We start from the raw sequence: 20,390 nt of genomic DNA, 5'->3' as shown, positions 1-20,390 counted from the left end.
TAAGTAACTTTAGGGATAATATGGTGGTTAAGAATTCGTAGCTAACTTTGATGGGATGCTTAGTATCAGATACTTTTGTAGACAGTCATCTAAAAACAACCTTCACAGGGGCACATGGGTAGCTCAGTCAGTTAAGTGTCTGACTCTTGGTTTCAGCTCAGGTCATGATCTCACAGTCTGTGGGTTTGAGCCCCACATGTGGAACCCACTTGGGATTCTTCTTCTCCCACTTCCTCTGCCCCTCCCCCACTCTCTGTGTCTCTCTCTCTCTCAAAATAAATGAATAAACTTAAAAAAAAAAAAAAACCCTAAGAAGTAAGTACTATTAGTCTCATTTTAGAGTTGAGGAAACTGAGGAACTAACTTAAGTTGCCCAAGATTACACAGTAGGAAGCAGTGGGACTGGGATGTGAAGCAGCTGTGCTGCCTAGAATCAAAACTCTGCCTTTAGCCAGTGTGCTACCCCACACACTGTGTCGTTTGTTATATTCCTTCTACCTTATTTAGTCACTAAAAGTTCAAGTCACTATTTCAATACAGAGGTTTGAAATGTTTTTAAAAGCATTTAATATAATTTTCTATACCTTCATCTTCTGTATTTTTTAAATTTTTGCCTATTTTTATAAAATGTTTCCATGAAAGATTATTCCATCATAACATTCTTTTTTTAAAAAGCCACTACCTTATATAAGTTAATGTTTTAAAACAAGATATAGTTTCTTTCTTTCTTACAATAATATGACTTTTGAAGCCTGGACTTTAGGAAACACATGTTCAATAAATACATCCTTGTATGTAGCTCTTCATGGGAATCCAACTCTATTTGTTTTAAGTTGAAAATCTTTCCTTGAATTTGAAGTAGGTTTCCTTCCCCCTGCTACCTTCACCTTCCCACAGAGCACACATATATGCACACACCCAGACCTGCATTTGTCCTTTGCTAGGTTTTCTCTAGACCAACAATCTCTGTTAATTAATTTTATCATTATTCTTTACCACTATATCTTATCAGAGCTTATTTCCATCTAATAATGATTTTCTGTAAATAAATGTCATCAATTATTCAAAGATGCGAAACTACCAGGCATTTTTATTTTATAGATACTGAATTCAAAAGTTCTCAGACTTTTTTTTAGGTTTATTTATTTTGAGAGTGACAGAGACAGCACAAGTGGGAGAAGGGCAGAGACAGAGGGAGAGAAAGAGAAACCTGAGTAGGCTCTGCACTGCCAGCACAGAGCTCAAGGTGGAGCTCGAACCCACGAACCATGAGTTCATGACCTGAGCCAAAACCAAGAGTCAGACCCGTTACCGACTGAGTCACCCAGGCACCCCAAAAGTTCACAGGCTTTCTACATGTGTCACTAGAATTATAATCTTAGGAACATTTTTAATGAAAAAATATACCAGGACTGTGGTTGTACATGTAAAAGAAAAACTTAGGTAGAAAAAGAAAAAAAAATTATCTGCAAGAGATAATTTGGAGGACAGGGATGGTTAAACACTTGGGAATTATACTGAGGACAAAAATGTGGTTTCCTTTTTAGTGAGGGATACTTTCATCACCACCATGGTCAATTTATAGGAATCTCAGAGTCTGAAATTTTCCCAAGGACTTATATTTGAATATCCTCTAGCCTGTAATTCTCTAACCTCTTATCCCACTTTGATATCTCTTGTAGCATTTGTCATGAGCTGATGTTATTTTATGTATATTTTTGTCAGTTTGCTTAGTATAATATACATGTTCCACAAGGATGGCAATTTTGTCCATCTCATTTATGAATGTATTTTCAATGCCTTTAACAGTACCTGACACATAGTAGGTGCCCAATAAATATCTGTTGACAGAATAAACAATAAATATTAAGGGAAAGACGAACTTAGTTTTGTTCACATTTAATAACAAACATTACTAAATTCTTTGATTAATGGTGATGATTATTGCAGTTTTATCTCTGTTGACAACTGCTTGATAATGCTATCAGTTTAAAGAATTTTTAAATAAGGGGAGAAAGATTACTACTCAGGTCCTATTTAAATTACTAAAAAATTAATTGAATTGGTTTAAATCCAAACTAATAACATGTTGGTGAAGAATTAATTTTAGCCCTTGTCCTGGAACGACCCTTACTTCTTGCTCTGCTGTTAGCTCTCATCTGTGGGATTAGGAGAAATCTCTTTCTGATATGGTGGCTTCACTTTATTTTTTGTTTTCAGCAGGTAAGTCTCAAGTTCACTGATCTCCTTTGGGGGCAGTTATTTTTCTTGCGTGATAAATTTCAGTGTGGCTTATTAAATATGCATTTACATACCCCTTTAACCACTCTATTAAGCCCTGTTATAGTCTGTTGTTTTCAATGTATATAAACACTTATAGACTCTTTTCTACTTATTCACATATTAACCAATAATGAGATTTTATTAATAAAGTGATTTTCATTGTCCCTTCCCTTGAAAGACAACTCCAGTCAGAAATAGTTCTATGATTCAAAAATTCTCATTCAACTGTATAGTTATAAGGATTAAACCTGGGGAATTATGTTTTATTATACTTTATAATTCAGAAATCTCAGACTTGTGCAAAGGGTGAAAAAAACTTAATAATTCTCCATATAACTATATACTACAGCCATAATAATGTTCTTATGTAGATTACATGTTATTTCTTGATTGTACATATTTTTAAATGCTTTGGAAGAGATGAAGAAGAAAGGGAACTTTTCCTTTTTAGTGTATTTGGTAGTTTTCTTTTTTTTTTTCTATTTTTGAAGAATGGGACCCATACTTCTTTTATGACAAAACTACTTTTTAAAAGGAGGATAAGTGGGGGCGCCTGAGTGGCTCAGTCGGTTAGGCATCAGGTCATGATCTCACTGTTCTTGAGTTCAAGCTCTGTGTTGGGCACTGTGCTGACAGTTCAGGACCTGGAGCCTGTTTCAAATTCTGTGTCTCCCTCTCTGTCTCTGTCCCTCCCCTGCTTGTGCTCTGTCTCTCTCTCTCAAAATAAATAGACATTAAAAAATTTTAAAGGATATTGAATCATTGTATAAAAATAGATAAATAAGCATCTATTATAAATATATTCAAATAATCGGACCCAATTTAATGTTTCCAAAATCTTGAAAAACCACAAATGTGTTTTCAACAATTATTAGTTATCCTGATAACTTTAGGTACTGAGATGGTTTCAGAAGATTGAATATTTGCAGTTTTTTTCCTGGTTAAGTTTCATTTATTGACAGAAAGTGACATGATAGAAGCATTGCTTTAGGAATAATAATAATCTGTCTGAAGCGTATAGTGTAGAGACAATATCAACCCATTTGTATTAGTTTGGTTTAGGCTCCAGATTTTAAATTAAGTAATTGAGAGTCTAGACTCATTGCCTACCTTTCTAATAGCCTACTGAGCACTTCTTCATGATCAGTGTATTAAAAAGATGACTTGGAATTTCTTAGACCAGGTAGTGAACATAAAAAGGCCAGATTTACTTAAAAAACAGCCACCTCCCCCCCAAAAAAAGCCATAACACTTTATTTTTCTTCTTTTGACTAAACCCTAAATGATTAATGATTGGCATGAATATAAGTTGATATTAGCAAGGTATTTTCTGAGTTTTTAACAATATCTTTGTAGACACAATAAATATGTAGGTTTGATAATAGACAGCATTATTATATATTATGTATAAGTGCATTATTCCTACACTGTGGCGATTGATAGATCAGTAATGAGTTAAAAAGCAATATCTTAAGGTATGCTGAAGAGCACAGTCCTTGGATTTAGTGTCTTAAATATTTTTATCTGTGACAGATGAAGTCTCAGGAAATCTGTAGGCATCACACTTACTAGAAAGAAAAACTTAATCCAGAAAGATAAGTATAGTGTCAAATATCCATGTGAGCTTGAAAGTCTAAAGTTTTGCTTTTTTTTTTTTTTTTTTTTTTAAGTGGAGTCCTCTCTCTATCACTCACACAAGCAAGCCAGTTTAGAAAGACTTGAATAGTAGTTAGAAGACTCATTGTTTCAGCCAACTGGCTGTATTGCATTTCTCTCCAGCTTGATAATAGGCTGGCAGTGATCTTGGTTTTAGTTTGTGAATTCAGTTGAATTCAACTTGGGGAAAACTTCACTGAAATGCCAGGCTGGGAAAAGATTGCTTTCCAGTGAAAATCAGGCTATGAAGGCTCAAATACTTAATTAAAATGCTTCAACTAAATCCTGCATGTTATGGCAAAATCAATTTATAATTATGAAAAAATCAGATTAATTTCATTCCAATCAGTAAATTGTCAATAGGAATTTTGTTTTTGTTGTTCTTGCAGCTGTTACCAGAACATGTTGACAGGGTAAGGAATGGAGATCAGACTGAGAAACATCACATGAATTGCTAAGCTTTTAACAGACAAAAGTATACATAGTACTAAAAATAATTCACCATCTGAGGGAATAGATAAAATATGTTCAGTTTTATGTCAACAGTGGTTTGCAGATATGTGTTTTTCATTGTTCTTATATCACTTGAGTCTGCCTGCATTCAAATTCTGGCTCTCTCACTCTGTAAGCTTGGGCACATTGCTTAACCGCTTTGTGCCTCAGTTTTTTCATCTATATAATAGGGTGTGAAATAATACCTGTTACATGGAGGAATTAGATAATATCTGTAAAATACTTCTAGAACATTGCCAGATAGCAATGTTCACAGAAATTCAAATAATTGCTAACCTAAAAAAAAAAGTTAGCAATTATTTGAATTTCTGCAGTCCTGTCTCATCCTTCTCTTGGTATTTTTTTTTTTTTCCTGAGAGCGAGAAAGAGAGAAAGTACTCCAGTGAGTGCAAGTGGGGGAGGCACAGAGAGAAAATCTTAAGCAGGCTCTACAGCCAGTGTGATGTACAATGCAGGGGCTGTCTCTCAGGACCAGGAGATCATGACCTGAGCTTAACCAACTGAGCCACCCAGGCCCCCTCTTGCTCTTATTAACTGAAGAAAAAGATTTATAGAGAACACAACAAAGGAAATGGGCATTTTTCCTGAGTCTATAGTTAGACTGTATATTTTGCTCCCAGTTCTTCTCTAGGCACTTAGACATCTTAGTATATCATAGATTACCTGGCATATACTTCAGAGCTATGTCAGGAACATTCTCTTACCTTGTATCTAGTCAAGACTTATTCTCTCATTTACCCAGCCGAGGTAGGACCATCTCTTCTTTATCACACATATGCCATGTATGCCTCAGGTGAAAAAAATTTTTAATGTTTATTTATTTATTTGAGAGAGAGAGAGCAAGTAGGGAAGGGGCAGTGAGAGAGGGGATCCAAAGCAGGCTTGGTACTATCCACACAGAGCCTGACAAAGGGCTCAAACTCACGAACTGAGATCACGACCTGAGCCAGAGTCAGAAGCTTAACCAGCTGAGCCACCCAGGTGCCCCTGAGTTAAAAATCTTAAGAATCACGTACTCTATCCTAAATATTTAAGAACCTTATATTCTAACCAGAACCACATATGCTATATAAACTCCCCTGATCCTGAGGATCATTAGGTGTGCTTATTGAAACTTATACATTAGACTCTTCTCCAGACCTACCAAAATAATTTTTCGTGACAGGCCTGAGTTGTCACGTTTTAGTATAAAATCTCAAATGACTTGAAACCTTTAGGATATGTAAAAATGTTACCTTTGAAACTTGAATCCAGAATATCAAAACCAGAGATTCAGAAGTTTTGGGGCTTTGGGGCTTAGGAATTTCTAATTATACCTAGCAGCTCAAGAGAAACATACTAGAAAAAAAATTACTTGCAGATTGGTTGTTTTTCTACCACTCTGACCAAGAAAGAAGGTCCTTTTTCATGATAGGTCAGACACAACACACAAGAAGTCATCTCTAGCAAAGGTAAAAAGTAGAGGGAAGATCACAAAACCCCTTCTCGCATGTGACTCTTACTATATAATTTGATGCTGCTTATGTGATTTTGATATTAATATAAATCCTTTACGTTACTTCAGTGTATATTAAGTTCTACACCTTTTGTGGTAAACTTTTAGAGGTCTCCTGGTGATTATTAATAAGAAGCAACTCATTGTTTCTATTTAACCCACTCAAAAGTGACTTCTTTTCATGCATTTTTTTGTAAGGAATTATGACATCTTTTTTTGAACTTAACTTTCAAATTCATTAATAATTAAATTTGGGGGAAAGAATATAACAGAAAATACCAAAATTTGATCCTGAAGTCATAAAAGTAAGGCATGTAAGCACACTCGATCTTTTTTACTTTGTATCTGTGTACCACCCCAAAAGGCCTTATCTTTGATTCAGATTCCAAATTTATAGGGCTTGCAGTAGCTCTAAAAATATTTCTGCTGGAAATTATTTTTGGAAAATTTTACTGGTACAAATAATGTTTGAAAGTATAGATATAGCTTGATTTCCATTATAGGCATATTCCTGACAAGTTGCAAGAAAAGACCATAATATAATATTGTAAGTGAATTATTCCCTTTTTTTTTTTTTTTTTTGTTAAGGGGTTGAGAAACAGACTGGTGTCAATAATCATTGATGCTTAACATTATAGATTTGCAGTGTGATCAAGAAAATCTAGCTTAGCCATTTTAGAGACCATCAGTTAATAAAAATGTTCTTATTATGACCACCATTAACACCTTGAGTGCTTATTGAATGCCAGGCCCTGGGCAAAGGGATTTCCAGGTATTGTTAATTTACTCATTGACTTATTCCTCTGTTGTATAAGAGCTGTGTCCCAAGCATTATTGTCACAAGACAGGCTATGTCCCTACCAGCATTGGCCTTATATTCTACCAGTAGATAAATATTTAAATAAATATGTAATATTTCAGGTATTGATATATTTTAGTTTAAGGAACTTAAACATGGTAAGGGAGGTAGAGTAAGTCAGAGGTGCTATTCGGATAAAGAGTCCAGCAATGCCTACTCTGAGAGAGTAGGTAGAGATCTGCATGAGGCAAGGAAAAGCAATGCAAAGACTTCTGGGCAAAATTCTTCTAAATAGGAAAAAAGGCAAGGGCAGAACCTTAGAGGTAGAAATGAGCTTGGTCCACTTAGAAAATGTTGAGATACCACTGTGGCCAGAACAAGGTGTGGTAGTTAGAACAATAAGAGAGGAGGCAGGAGCTAGATCCTACAAGGTTTTACAGTTCATGATAAAAGAGTTCAGACAGTACAACTTTATGTCATCATTGTCTACATTTACACATGAGAAATTGAAACTTAGAGTGTCAGTAAACTTCCCCAGGTTCATATATCTAATAACTACTACAGGAGAGTTTGAACCCGTTTTTTGGTCTGAATCCAAATCTTTTGCTCTTTCTAGCATATCAAGGTGTCTCTCATTGACTAGTCTGGGTACCTTTTTAAAAACTTTAAATTCAGTGGGCCTTCTAATTAAATGTTCTCAATAGTAAAAGAAAACCAGTGGATACATATTTGGAACTGAGTTCTGCATGCAAAGGAGAGATGCAAGCTGTGGATATACTGTATCATATGAGATTGAATGCACATGAAACATTGTGGTTTAGAATAGTAATTGTTAATGCTTTTTGATGATTCAACATTTGAAACCCAGAATTAATGAAGAGAGACCATCATTGGAGGCACACTGGTAAAAGCCATTAGGTACAAAAAAGAAAATGAATCATGCTCAAAATGAACTTCTAACCAAGATGTAAACCACTTCAGAAGTAACCTATTTTTTAAAAATACTTTTCTTGAAGAAGTAGTGCATGGTTTACATAAAAAGGCATAGTATCGCCTGATATATTTACATATGTCTGCCTATTTAAAGAATAAGGGAATTCAGGGGTGCCTGACTGGATCAGTAGGTAGAGCATTTGACTTTTGATCTCGGGGTCGTGAATTCAAGCCCCATATCAGGGATAGAGGTTACTTAAAAAGAATAAGGGAATTCATATATTTATACAGAGTCCAATATTACTTAGGTCCATAAACAAAATGATAAAGCAGTATTCTGAAGAAATTGCCTCTTATGGTTTGAATGATAAACTAGCAGTCTAGATGATTGTAATTGCAAAGTAAAGTTATCCAGTAAAAAGGTCATTATAGTACATTTAGAATAAAATGAAAAATATACCACTCTGAAGACAGAAAGTAGATTTGGAGATTCTGAAGATTTTATTCAGACTTATAAAGTGTGAATTTTAAATAGTGAGCTACATAATTTAAAAACATTCTTTTATTTTTTTATTTATTTTTTAAAATATTTTTATTTATTTCTAGGAGAGAGAGAGAGACTGTGTGAGCAGGGGAGGGTCAGAGAGAGAGGGAGTCACAGACTGAAACAGGCTCCAGGCTCTGAGCTGGCAGTCAGCACAGAGCCCGACGCGGGGCTTGAACCCACGAACAGCGAGATCATGACCTAAGCAAAAGTCGGACGCTTAACCGACTAAGCCACCCAGGCGCCCCTAAAAACATTCTTTTAAAATGAACATTTGATTTTTCTCTTATGAAATATGACCTTAACATAAGAATTATTTGCCATTTTTTGTTTCAAGTTTTTATTTAAATTCCAGTTAGTTTCCAGTTTAATATTAGTTTCAAGAGTAGAACTTAGTGATTCTTCACAACAAGGGCCCTCCATCATACCCAGGACTCATTTAACACATCCCCCCACCTCCTCTCCAACAATCCTGTTTTCTTTTCTATAGTTAAAGCCTGCTTAATGATTTGCCTTCCTCTTTTCCCCGCTCTATGTTCATAGTTTTTGTTTCTTAAATTTCAGATAGTGAAATTGTATGGTATTTGTATTTCTCTGACTTATTTCACTTAGCATAATACTCTAGCTCCATCCGTGTTGTTGCAAATGGTTAAGATTTCATTCTTTTTGATGGCTGAGTAATATTCTGTGTGTGTGTGTGTGTGTGTGTGTGTATACCGCATCTTCTTTTTCCATTCATCAGTTGGTGAACACTTGGGTTTTCCCCATAATTTGGCTATTGTGGATGATGATGTTGCTGTAAACATCAGGATGCATGCGTCCCCTTGAATAAGTATTTTTGTATCCCTTGGGTAAACCAAGTAATGGATTGCTGGATCATAAGGTGGTTCTATTTTTAACTTTTTAAAGTTTATTTATTTTAAGAGAAAGTGCACTTGTGCAGATGAGCAGGAAAAGGAGAAAGGGGGAGAGAGCGAGAATTCCAAACAGGCTCCGCACCATTAGCGCAGTGCCTGACATGGGGCTCGAACTCACACAAATTCTGACATCGTGATCTGAGCCAAAATCAAGAGTCGGTCTCTTAACTGTCTGAGCCACTCAGGTGCCCCTCTATTTTTAAGTTTGTGAGGAAACTTAATACTATTTTCCAGAATGGCCAAACCAGTTTGCATTATGGATGTCTCTTCAATGAAGTTTTCAGGGCATTTTCTCTTTATATTTAAATTAATGTCCAAAATTGAAGCCATAATTTAGAAAATATTCTACGGAAAAAATATATTTAAAACAAGTGATAGTTATGGTTCTCCATAGGTAGTTTTTATTTATAAATTAAGTGGAACATAATTAAAAGATGTTCAATAAATTTGCTTAGGTTTTCCCAGAGAAGAATTATTAGAGCTATTGTTCAAATGTTTTCGGCCTCTATTGTGATTTAGTTAATGAACAATAAGCATTTTTTTAAAAATCATGAATATACACTAAAGCAATTTTCTGATATTAGGCTTTTTATTTAATCTGGTAAGATTAACACATTACTGTAATTTCTTACCAGCTGAGATATAGTTTTAGTGAGGAGTTGATCAGTACCAAATCACACATAATTTGAATGAAGAGAATAGATACATCCATAAATAGTTCTATGACTACAACAGTAACTGTTTAAAGAGAATTCTAGAACAGTAAGAATGGTCCTACTTCAATTCTATTTTTCCCCAAAGAACAAAGTGAAATATTTTTGATAGAGAAATTTACAAAGACCTAGTAATTCTGCTATTCATAAGGTGAACATCTTCCCTTTGAGTTGCTTATACATAAAACTGGAGATAATATACACCTCAGCTGCTAATGTTTTAGGACAGGGACCTGCCTTTAGGCAGGTCCACAAAGACATCTTTGTGTCTTCAGGATTTGATCAAGAACTTACATACAATGAGAATGAATTTGTTAATGAAGAAATAAGAGAATAGATAACATTACAAGTTTTTCAATTGATAGAGTTAAAATTTGTATTTTGGAAGGTATTAGCTCTAACCTTAATGGTATTATGCCTTGCATATAACTTAACATCATTTAGTTCTTTTAGATATATCATCAGACTTGTAGGGGGCACCTGGGTGGCACATTGGATGATTGAGCAGCTGACTTCAGCTCAGGTCATGATCTCACAGTTCGTGAGTTTGAGCCCCACGTTGGGCTTGCTGTTTTCAGCCTGTGAGCACAGAGCCTGAATTGGATCCTCTGTACCCGACCCTCCCCCTGCCCCTCCTGAGCTCTCTCTCTCTCCTTCTCTCAAAAAAAAAAAAAAAAAAAATTTTAAAAAAGTTGTAACATCAGACTTGTAGATAAGTAATATTTTTTTAATATACCAGCTATTCTTCCAGATTACCCATATTTTAGGTGACACATGGCACAATTAATATAACTTCTCCCAAGTTATATGTAAGCTGTGAACTCACTTACGAGTGAGCAGTGACATCTGAGGGAGGCCTTTATAAACATTCTTATTGAGAATTGCGTATATGATGTTTTCCTATACATTCATGTATCTCATCTGTAAACTGATTGCCTATAACACAATTTCTGGTATATGATAATATATTATCTTTTATGCTTTTTAATGGCTTTTGGGTTTTGTTAGTAACTTTTACCTTTAAACTGTAATGTCTAGGAAAGCATGAATTGTCCAATTTTTAAAATAATCTCCAAAATTCCGAACATGATACTTATTACATTGAATCAGGTGTGATTTTTCTTCAGAATTTTTAAAAAATTTATTTAATGTTTATTTATTTTCATATTTTTTTATTTTTTAGAGAGAGAGACAGAATACAAGCAGGGTAGGGTCACAAAGAGAGAGGGAGACACAGAATCTGAAGCAGCGTCCAGGTTCCAAGTCGTCAGCTCAGAGCCCAACGTAGGGCTTGAACCCATGAGCCATGAGATCATGACCTGAGCCAGAGTTGGATGCTTAACCAACTGAGCCACCCAGGGACCCCAGAATTTGTTTTATTTTGAGGAGTAGGTACTGTATAGCTAGTATTTGGAAATGGTAAAAGAAATAGAAATACAATTCTCTAAAAGTCTCTAAGATTCTAAATTAATATTCATATTGTTTTAATTTATTCTTGAGTGCCTCATTTGGGACACTAACCATTAAATTCAGAATTTGCATAGACATGCATAGTACCAACGTTATGAGTTACAGACTATTGAAGGTTTTATGAACCTTCATAGCTGTAGAACAAGATATTTCTTGCAATATTATAGTATCCTTTGATAAGCTTTAAGGATCTTTACTAATTAAAAATGAGAACAATCATTCTGTAATTGAAACTATCCAAAATATTGAGAAGATTTAATTAATTAAGAGTTTATCTTATATTTTGTTAGCTGTAAAGCATATTTGGTTTTAAAAACAGACCACCTTGTTTCATAGGGACATGATTTCTTGCTATCACATATATACACAGCCTACTACGTAGAAAGAAATTACAATTTACTGGCAACATAAAACCCTGTCTATAGCTTTAAAAAAAGTCAACTATTTAAATTCATTAACTTAGAATGTGTTTCTTTACTCAAGAGAATTAACTTTTCTTTGTATTTTTTGACAGGAGGAAGCACTGCATGGGTTTCGAGTGCGTGATTACTTTGAATACATGGAGATTTTGGAACAAAACTACCGACCAGTGGTGCTGAGAGACATGCAGAATGTTAGAGTGCAGAGCACATAGATGGTGAACACAGAGTTGAAAGCCATGTTTTATTTATTTTTAAAGGAAACAGAAGGACTTAATCATTTTCTGTTTTCTACTACAGCATGTTTTGTGAATACACATATTGTGAATCAATCCTGAGACTTTTTGAATATAATGTATTCAAGGAGATATTAGCTCAATTTGTGACATGAAGTAAAATTCATTTTTGTAAGTTCATTGTTTTGTAAGGTGGTTTTAGAATCAGATCTAATTTACTTTAAATCTTTATGTTTAAAAGCCAGTCCCAACCTACGTCTCTTCCTTCATCAGAAGATTAAAAAGTTTTTACAATGAATTTTGAATGAAGCAGCAATACTGTAATTTGACTAGCCAGTGAGAGGGTCCATAGAAACAAGGAAGACAGTTGTTTTTCTTGATGATTTGTCTGTACATATAAAGGAAAATAGACAAAGCTGCAACCACTTATTTAACATGTGAAGGAAAAAAATGATATTTATCATGGTAAATACTAAGAAAACTGTTGTCCTCAGACATAATTGTTTTTCTAGGAATTGCTTGTGATATCTATATCAACTAATAATTTTTCATGTGAAATGTCTCTACATGGTTCATTTAAAAGATAGATTGGTTGTTTCATGCTGATAAGCATTTGTTATGCATTTTTTTAGTGATAAATTGTATTTGTACTGACCTTAAGGAGAATAATTTCTAAATTATTTTAAATGACTGACACTATGTTTTATTTAAATGGAAGGCTCTGCTCCAATGAGATTATTAGCACAATATGTGAAGGCCTATTTTCCTATAATTGTCATGTTTATTATATGAAACATAATACACAAAAATATTTTTCAGTTAGCAATTTTATTAAGTTTTTTAATATTATAGGTAATAGTCATTTTGTATGCATTGTTTATGTTTAAGTATAAATCAACCATTAAGACCATTCTGAAGCTTTTTTTAAAAAAAAAAACAAAAATGGCTCATCCACGAACTCATTTTTCCTTTCGTATCATGAAATAAGTGGTACTGTGCAGTTTTCAGTTTTATGATGTTTAGGATACTGCAATATCAACCTTCCAAAATTAGGTTTTATGCTGTAAATGCTAACGATAGCTGCTCAGTAATGGTGTTCCTAAAAGGCACTGAAAAAGTTGAGAGAAGAAAATTGAGCAAGTTAATTTAACATATTTCTCCCTTTAGCTATGATTGATAGGAGTTAAGTAAGAGAGTTCTAGATTACCCAAAATACCAAGCTTTGTCTGCTTTCAAACTTAATTTTGAAAAACTGTTTCACAGAATCTGTAATACGTGTTTATGGTTTCATTTCTACCCACTCTGTACCTGAGTTACTGTTACTAATACTAAAAAATTGCAGCTTTATTTCTTTTTTTTAAAAAAATTCTTACATGGTAATTGGAAATACAAATGGAGAAGGAACTGTAACTTAGTTTTGTATTATACTTTGGTGATTTTGGTTGGAAACTGAGGATCTTGATAATAACAATTACGTTTTAGAAAGGTGAATTCAGCTGGAACTGGAAGGCTTTTGTTTTCAAATCTGTTAAAGAAATGTCTTATGAACAATGACCTACCAGTTCAGTGAAATAAAATGTAAAATATGTTAGTATGTGTAGCTACCACTGTAAATTATTTTTGTACCTATTTAACAATACTCTTTAGAATAGAAAAAATACAGCCCTGCCTTGCCCCTTTTTAATTATTTAAAGTATAAGTCCTTAAGACAGATTTTATTTCTACTTTGTGAACAGGTACCTCATACATTTACATGATTCATTTTAAGAAATTATATTTTATGACACAATGTAAAGAAATTGGTGAAAAATGTAAGTGCTTTTGTATATAAGTCTTTGAATATCTGTTTCCAACATTTCATCTCTGTAGTTATTATGTCTCCTTATGATACATAAACATCTGAGGAATCTGTGATGGTAAAATAAATCTCAGAAGTTAATCTAAACGTAACAGAATTCTACCCAAATTTATGATTATTAAATTGTGTTTTCTAGTTTGATTTTCCAGTTCCAAGATATTAAAGAAATTCCTTTGATTATTCATTAAACACACATTTTTTGAGGGTTGCAAGTATAATGAAATATTTTTAATACTCAGGGTAGGATAAATGAAATAACAGCACCTCCACTCAGTATCCACAGTCTTTATGGAGAGATGAATAATTTTAAACTGAAAACACAGTTTTAAAGATGGCAAATAAGAAATGACTCTATATTTGGTGACTTCAATAAGCAGTTTTGATGGAGTAATGAAGTTTGTTTGGAGTGGGTTTAAATGATGCTGAGAGGAAGTACTGGAGACTGGTCCTCCCAGGAGCACTGCTGAGCAGGGAAAGAGAATACGGGTGGTAGCTAGAGGCGGCCTGGAGTCAAAAGACCTTTTTAAGATGGGAAATGGAAGCATGTTTATATGTGGGTGGGAATGATGCAGAAGAAAAAGTAAAACATGCTGAATTTCTCATAGAAGTGAAAACTGCAGCAGCCATTTGGATATTTGGGTTTTTTGTTTTTCTTTTTTAAATGAAGTTAAACACACTTAACTATGTGACTTAGCAATACTCCCTCTAGGTATCTCCCCCAAAGAAAAGATATGTTCATGCAAAGGCATGCATGAATAATATAGCTTTTATTCATCATAGTCCCAAACTGGAAACAACCCAATCCTCCACTGGTGAATAAATAAACAAATGTAGCTCATTCCATAAAATGGACTACAACTCAGCCTTAAAGAATAGCCACCTACTGATGCATGCAAAAGGATACATATTGTAGGATTTAATTTACAAGAAATGCTATAAAAGACATCTCTATAGCAACAGAATGTTAGTGGTTTCCAGGGACTAGGGCTGGGGGTGGGTACGAAGAAAGGGGATTTTCAGCATAGAGCAGAGAGGCCTCTGTATCATGATTGTAGTGATAGCTACATGACTATGTTTTTAAAAGTATTTTGAAATATATGAATTTTATTATAAATTTTACCTCAATAAAACTGCTTATCAAAAGACAAATACTGAAAAGAGAAATTGACAAGCCCACTTTAATGGAAGAGTTTCAATATTAGTAGCTGTAGGTTACTTGTAGATGCTTTAAACAAGCTGAGGAAGATCCTTTCTATTCCTATTTTAGTGAGAGTTTCAAGAATAGAATTTCTTTTGGGAAATAATTTTATCAAATATTTTATATGAAAGTAATCTTTGTATGAATTTCCCCCTTTTTTGGTCTGTTGATATGGTAACTTGCCAACATTTCTGATGTTGAACCAACCTTGCATTCCTAAGATCAACTCTACTTGGTCATAATATTTTATCATTTTTATGCATTGTTATATTTTATTTGTTAAAATTTTATTAAGAATTTTTATGTCTGTGTTCTTAAGGGACCTTGATCTGTAGTTTTGTCTTCTGATTTTGCTATCATTGTAATACTGGCTTCATGAAATGAGAAGTGTTCATCTATTTTCTAGAAGTTTGTGTATAGATGAGATTATCTTTTTTCCTTCATTGTTTGGTAGAATTTCCCAGGGAGGCCTGAAATTTTCTCTGTGATAGGAGTTTTTACAAAAAATTTAACTTCTCTAATAGATACATAACTTTTCAAAATATCTATTCTTTTTAAATGTTTATTTTGAGAGAGCACATGCATGAGCAGGTGAGGAGCAGAGAGAGAGAATCCCAAACATGCTCTGCACCGTCAGCACATGTGCAGCACATTTCAGCACATGACTCTGGGATCATGACCAGAGCCAAAATCAATAGCCAGACAGTCAACCAACTGAGCCACCCAGGTGCCCCTATGCTGCTTTGTCTTTAGTATAAGAACCTTACTACAATCAATAAACCCCAAAACTTTACTGAGTCACTCTAATCCAAAAGATTCTCTCATTCCTCTTAAATTATAAAAGATTTCTTAATCATCCTCTTGTAAATAATTATATAGTCTTACATGTTATTTCTTATTATTTTGAATTGTTTATTTTTCCTCTCATTATTTAATGCCAGCATATCATTCAACAAATATATCAGTAGTAAACACTTTTGCTTGGCAATGTTATCTCCCCAAAATTAAGTTTGTTTCAAAAAGACAGAGGCAAAGGTTAATTCTTCTCTTCTAGAAATTCTAGCTTAGTGTTAGGTACAAGAGCAGAATATCAGATTATTTGGTGAATGAAATATCATAGTTTTTTTGAATTATCCCAATGATATAGAAGGAACATATTTTGATACCTTAGACCACATTTCCCCCTCAGTTCCTTTAATAGGTAAAGCAGGGAGAAAATAACTTGTGTTCTTGGTACAAATGTATTTTCTACTTACTGTTTGCTGTGGAATGTATTTTTAATAAAAATAGTAGTTTACTAAATTCTATTTAGCAGTGATTATAACTAAAATGTATGTGTAAGTTTTCCTTCTGTGCGTTTGTCAGTGCATGTTTGAGTGTATCATTGCATATGGTAACGATTTTAGCTATAATATGCATCTAATAGGTTTGTGTGACCTAGCCTATAAATCTAACCATTATTTGGAAATGTCTTTTTGAAATACACCACATATGCTTATCTTTTATTTATAAAAATTGACAGGTAAATTTGTTTTTTGAATCTGTATAAGCTGTCTTCCTAGAAGACATCAGATAGTCATATGTCCTAAATGATGTGGTTCTGAAGGCAGAAGACTTGAACATTGCATGTGTCAAGATTTCTCCTAGCACAATGATGCTGAATATTTCTAAATTTGTTCTTATTAAACCTATCATTACCATTCCTTTATTATATGGTTTAGACATGGGCCAATAAACTATACCCTGCAAATAAAGTTTTACTGGAACATTGCTCATTTGTTTATGTATTGTCTACTGCTTTTTTTTCCTTGTTTTTTTTTTTTGTTTGTTTTGTTTACAATGGTAGAGTTGAATAGCTGTGACAGTATATGTGGTCCACAAAACCTAAAATATGTATTACCTAATCCTTTACAGGAAATTTTTGCCAACTCTGCCTTAGAGTACTAATTATATATATATATATATGTCCAAATCCACTTTGGGGTAAACTTTTTAGAGATATAAAAGATGCTAGAGGACATCTAATTCTAAACCTTTAATTCACCAATGAAGCTATGACTCAAAGTAGAGAGGGGATCCCTAGATTACATACAGGAGAAATATAATGCAGTGGATGAAATTGAGAGCTCAGCAGGCACACTGTCTGAATTTAGATCCTGGCTCTGTTATCAGGTTATTTAATTCCCCTGTACTTCAGCTTACTTCTTGGTAAGATGAGCAAAATAGCAGTAGCTGTGTCATAGGATTATGATATAATGCATGTGTTTTTAGCAACTCCTTAGCAAGACTTCAATAAATTATAACTATTATTTGTTCTTGTTAGGCTAATTGGTGATTGCATAGTGTGGAAGCTAGCTATTCTGACTTCCATGTTCAAACCTCTTTCAACTGCATTATTCATTCATTCATTCATTCACTCGCTCATTTATTCAGTCACTCAGTATATCTTTATTAAACTTCTGTTGTGGATCAGACACTCAGATATAGTTATGATCTCTTCTTTGATTCAGACTTTCCCAAGAATAACAGAGTGTAATTTCCTATTTTATAGTTTCCTTGCTGGTTTTAAATGACAGAAAAGTCCTGTACAATCCAATGTTAGACATATTTTTGTAGTTTATTCAGTTTCCCCATTTTTCCTTCCTGTTTTGTCAGGTTAATTTTTTCATACTTTAGATTTTGTGATATAGACAGATCAATGTATAATAGATTAGCAATGTATTTTTGAATTGTTTTATATTCTCCAGTGATAAATAAAATGCTCTATGTGACAAAATTTCACCAACATGTTCTTTGTAGCAAAATTGACTTACCTACTTTTTTTTTTTTTCAGCAGAATATTAAGTAAATTTACTTAAGTAAATGCATTAGCACCTACTTATCTGATGAGTTTAAACAGGGTCAGGGCAGTTAGCCTCATATAAACCTTGAATTTTCAGCATTAGCAATATTTTACCTTTTAAAATCAGTTAACCTCTTTGGCATGTTTCCCACTCCATATTCTACTATTGGCAATAGGCCACCATAGAATGCTAAGCACCATGAAAATAATTGGACTGTCATGTTTGCTAATAGAGTGCATTTGAGATACATTGTGGGAGACAGTTATTAAAATGTTGGCTGTTAAAATCTTATCTAATTCAGGATTTAGATGGCTTTGATCTGCTATCAGCATAAGTGTCATTTGTTCTATATTAAATAACATTTATATTTAGCCTTCTCTTAAAATGCTTAAGTTCATCTTTTTTAAAGCATCACTAAAATTCCTTCTCTCACAACATCAAATATAATTTATAGTTTCATTGGAAATCATCAGATAATGGGAATCAAAATGCTTTTTTGGTTAAATGATATCCGTGTTATGTTAACATAACTGCCTACATTTTTCTTTTAATTTTCCTAAGAGCAGATTTTTCAAATTAATATTTTGCTTACTATCATGAAATTATTTGGGCCTGAAAAAAGTATTAGAATGGATTATGGGTACAGCAGAGACTGGTTAATGTTCAACAATGTTTTCTCTTCCTCGGTTAAGTATATTGCAGGGCATTTAATCAGCTTAACTAATGATAAGTGAGCAGGCCAAGGCATAAAGAGTAGATGTGCCTTTTGTATGAGCTTTCTTTTCTCTTTCCGGACGTCCCTATAGACTGGATGCTTGAATTTGTGAAAAGCAAAACCTCCTACAAACCCACATTGGACTGTGAGCTGAGGAAGAAATCAGTCCTGCATTACGTGACTGAAATCATGTGGCTCTTTTTACCATATATAGCATTAAGTACACTGTGAAGTTCTGTAAGTTTCCCCATTTCTGTCCCCCTTTCTGAATAATTTTTGATGTGCCTAGATAAGCATGTTCTTAGTTTCATAGTGTTTTATTAGATCTCATACTGAGAATCTAGGTATATTGTCTAGCACTAATACAATTAACATTTTATCATGCACTTCATTGATATTTTTACCAATTAGTAACAGTGTTTTGGACACAACAGGTATCATTTGATTAGCAGATATGTGTACTATCAAGGAAAGCTTGTTTCTGTAGTTAAAGGCTGGGACATCTAAAGATAACCCATTTGGGTATGAACCTCATCAGTGAGCTCAAACTTGATAACAGTTATATATTTTGAATATTATTCTATATGATATTTTTTAGCATATATAACCTAAATTTACTTTAAATTTTAACACTTCGAGTGATCTGTACATTGGAAAGTATTCCCAAACTATTGTATACAATGAATCTAAAAGTAATACTGACTAGAAAATTAACAGAAATGAGCAAAGGCACTCGAATGTGCAAGTTGGCAGAAGGACAACACTAATAAACACACACATAGGTAAGATAAGGTTAGATTAAGTTTCTGGCTTATTAAGGATGTAAAACATTAGCAGAAGTGAAGAGGCCACATTGAACAGGAACAGATGGCCTCATATTTAGCGTAGGTGCATAGGTTCTCTTGGCCCCTAAGTCAATAACAAGGAAAGCTTATTTCCAGGGAATCTGCAGTGTGGTGTATAATTCCAAAACAGTGCAATTTTTTTTTTGTTACCATTATTTTATTCTTGAAACATATCAATATTCAGAAAGAGCTAGCTCAAACTATTCATGTTCCCCTGGTTAAAGAAATGTTTACGGACTTTGATTCTGCTGGTTCTTGACCAAATGTACATCTTAAGGCTACATCCCCACCTGTCAGAGGCTGCGCCGGCTCCGACATGTCCAGGGGTCCCTGAAGGATGGACCGTGTCGGCGAAAGAGAGTGAGAGAGCCCCGAGATCCTTTCTGATCACCAGGCAGTCATCTCCGTCCTGTCGGTTTTGGTGTCTTTATTTATAGGTCAAAAGTTAACATGGCATCAGAAAATGGAATTTTTACAATGGATAACTCTTTGTGATAAGATGTTTTTGGAAAATGTACAGAAACAGGTTTTACAGAAGTATTCTTGCAGAACTGCCCCAATTATAGTGAGGTTGAGTAACTAAGAAAATAACAAGGTGTTCACATTTTAATAACACTAAGATTAAGTCATAGGTTTGTAGATACTCTTATCCATCCTCATCACAGCTGCCAGGCTAAGGGAAGGTGTTTATGGAAAGTAGGTCTTAGGGAAGGGGCTGCTATACACCATCAGTTATCAAAGGTGTATGTTATCTTATCTTCTGCCCTTATCTGTTCCTTTTCTCTAAGGGTAGGCTCTTTGTCTCTGGGCAAGACTTGATTTTCCAGTTACATGCTTTATTACACCAGAGAGCCAACCATACCTTTAAAGAGTTTAGCTTATTTCCCAATACGTAGAATAGCCTCTACGAGTGCATTTACCTTTGTGTCTGCTTTTATGATTTCTTGAATAGC

General features: G+C 34.0%; 1 protein-coding gene across 2 annotated transcripts in view; it reads left to right on the top strand.

Annotated features, from left to right (window-relative positions):
* TBC1D32 (TBC1 domain family member 32) overlaps positions 1 to 13,581 on the top strand; it is a 193,200-nt gene extending 179,619 nt beyond the window's left edge. For both annotated transcript variants that reach the window (XM_039251523.1, XM_039251522.1), the window contains one exon: positions 11,838 to 13,581. In XM_039251523.1, coding sequence (XP_039107454.1) covers positions 11,838 to 11,957 — 120 coding nt within the window. In that variant the 3' untranslated portion in view covers positions 11,958 to 13,581. The remainder of the gene's footprint in view (positions 1 to 11,837) is intronic.
* Positions 13,582 to 20,390: the final 6,809 nt, after the last annotated feature.

Source organism: Hyaena hyaena, unplaced genomic scaffold, assembly GCF_003009895.1.
Source record: "Hyaena hyaena isolate Hyena2069 unplaced genomic scaffold, ASM300989v1 scaffold_393, whole genome shotgun sequence".
In the NCBI taxonomy this organism is placed as follows: domain Eukaryota; kingdom Metazoa; phylum Chordata; class Mammalia; order Carnivora; family Hyaenidae; genus Hyaena; species Hyaena hyaena.
Note: the sequence above shows the minus strand (reverse complement) of the source record. Positions and strands in the feature narration are given on the sequence as shown.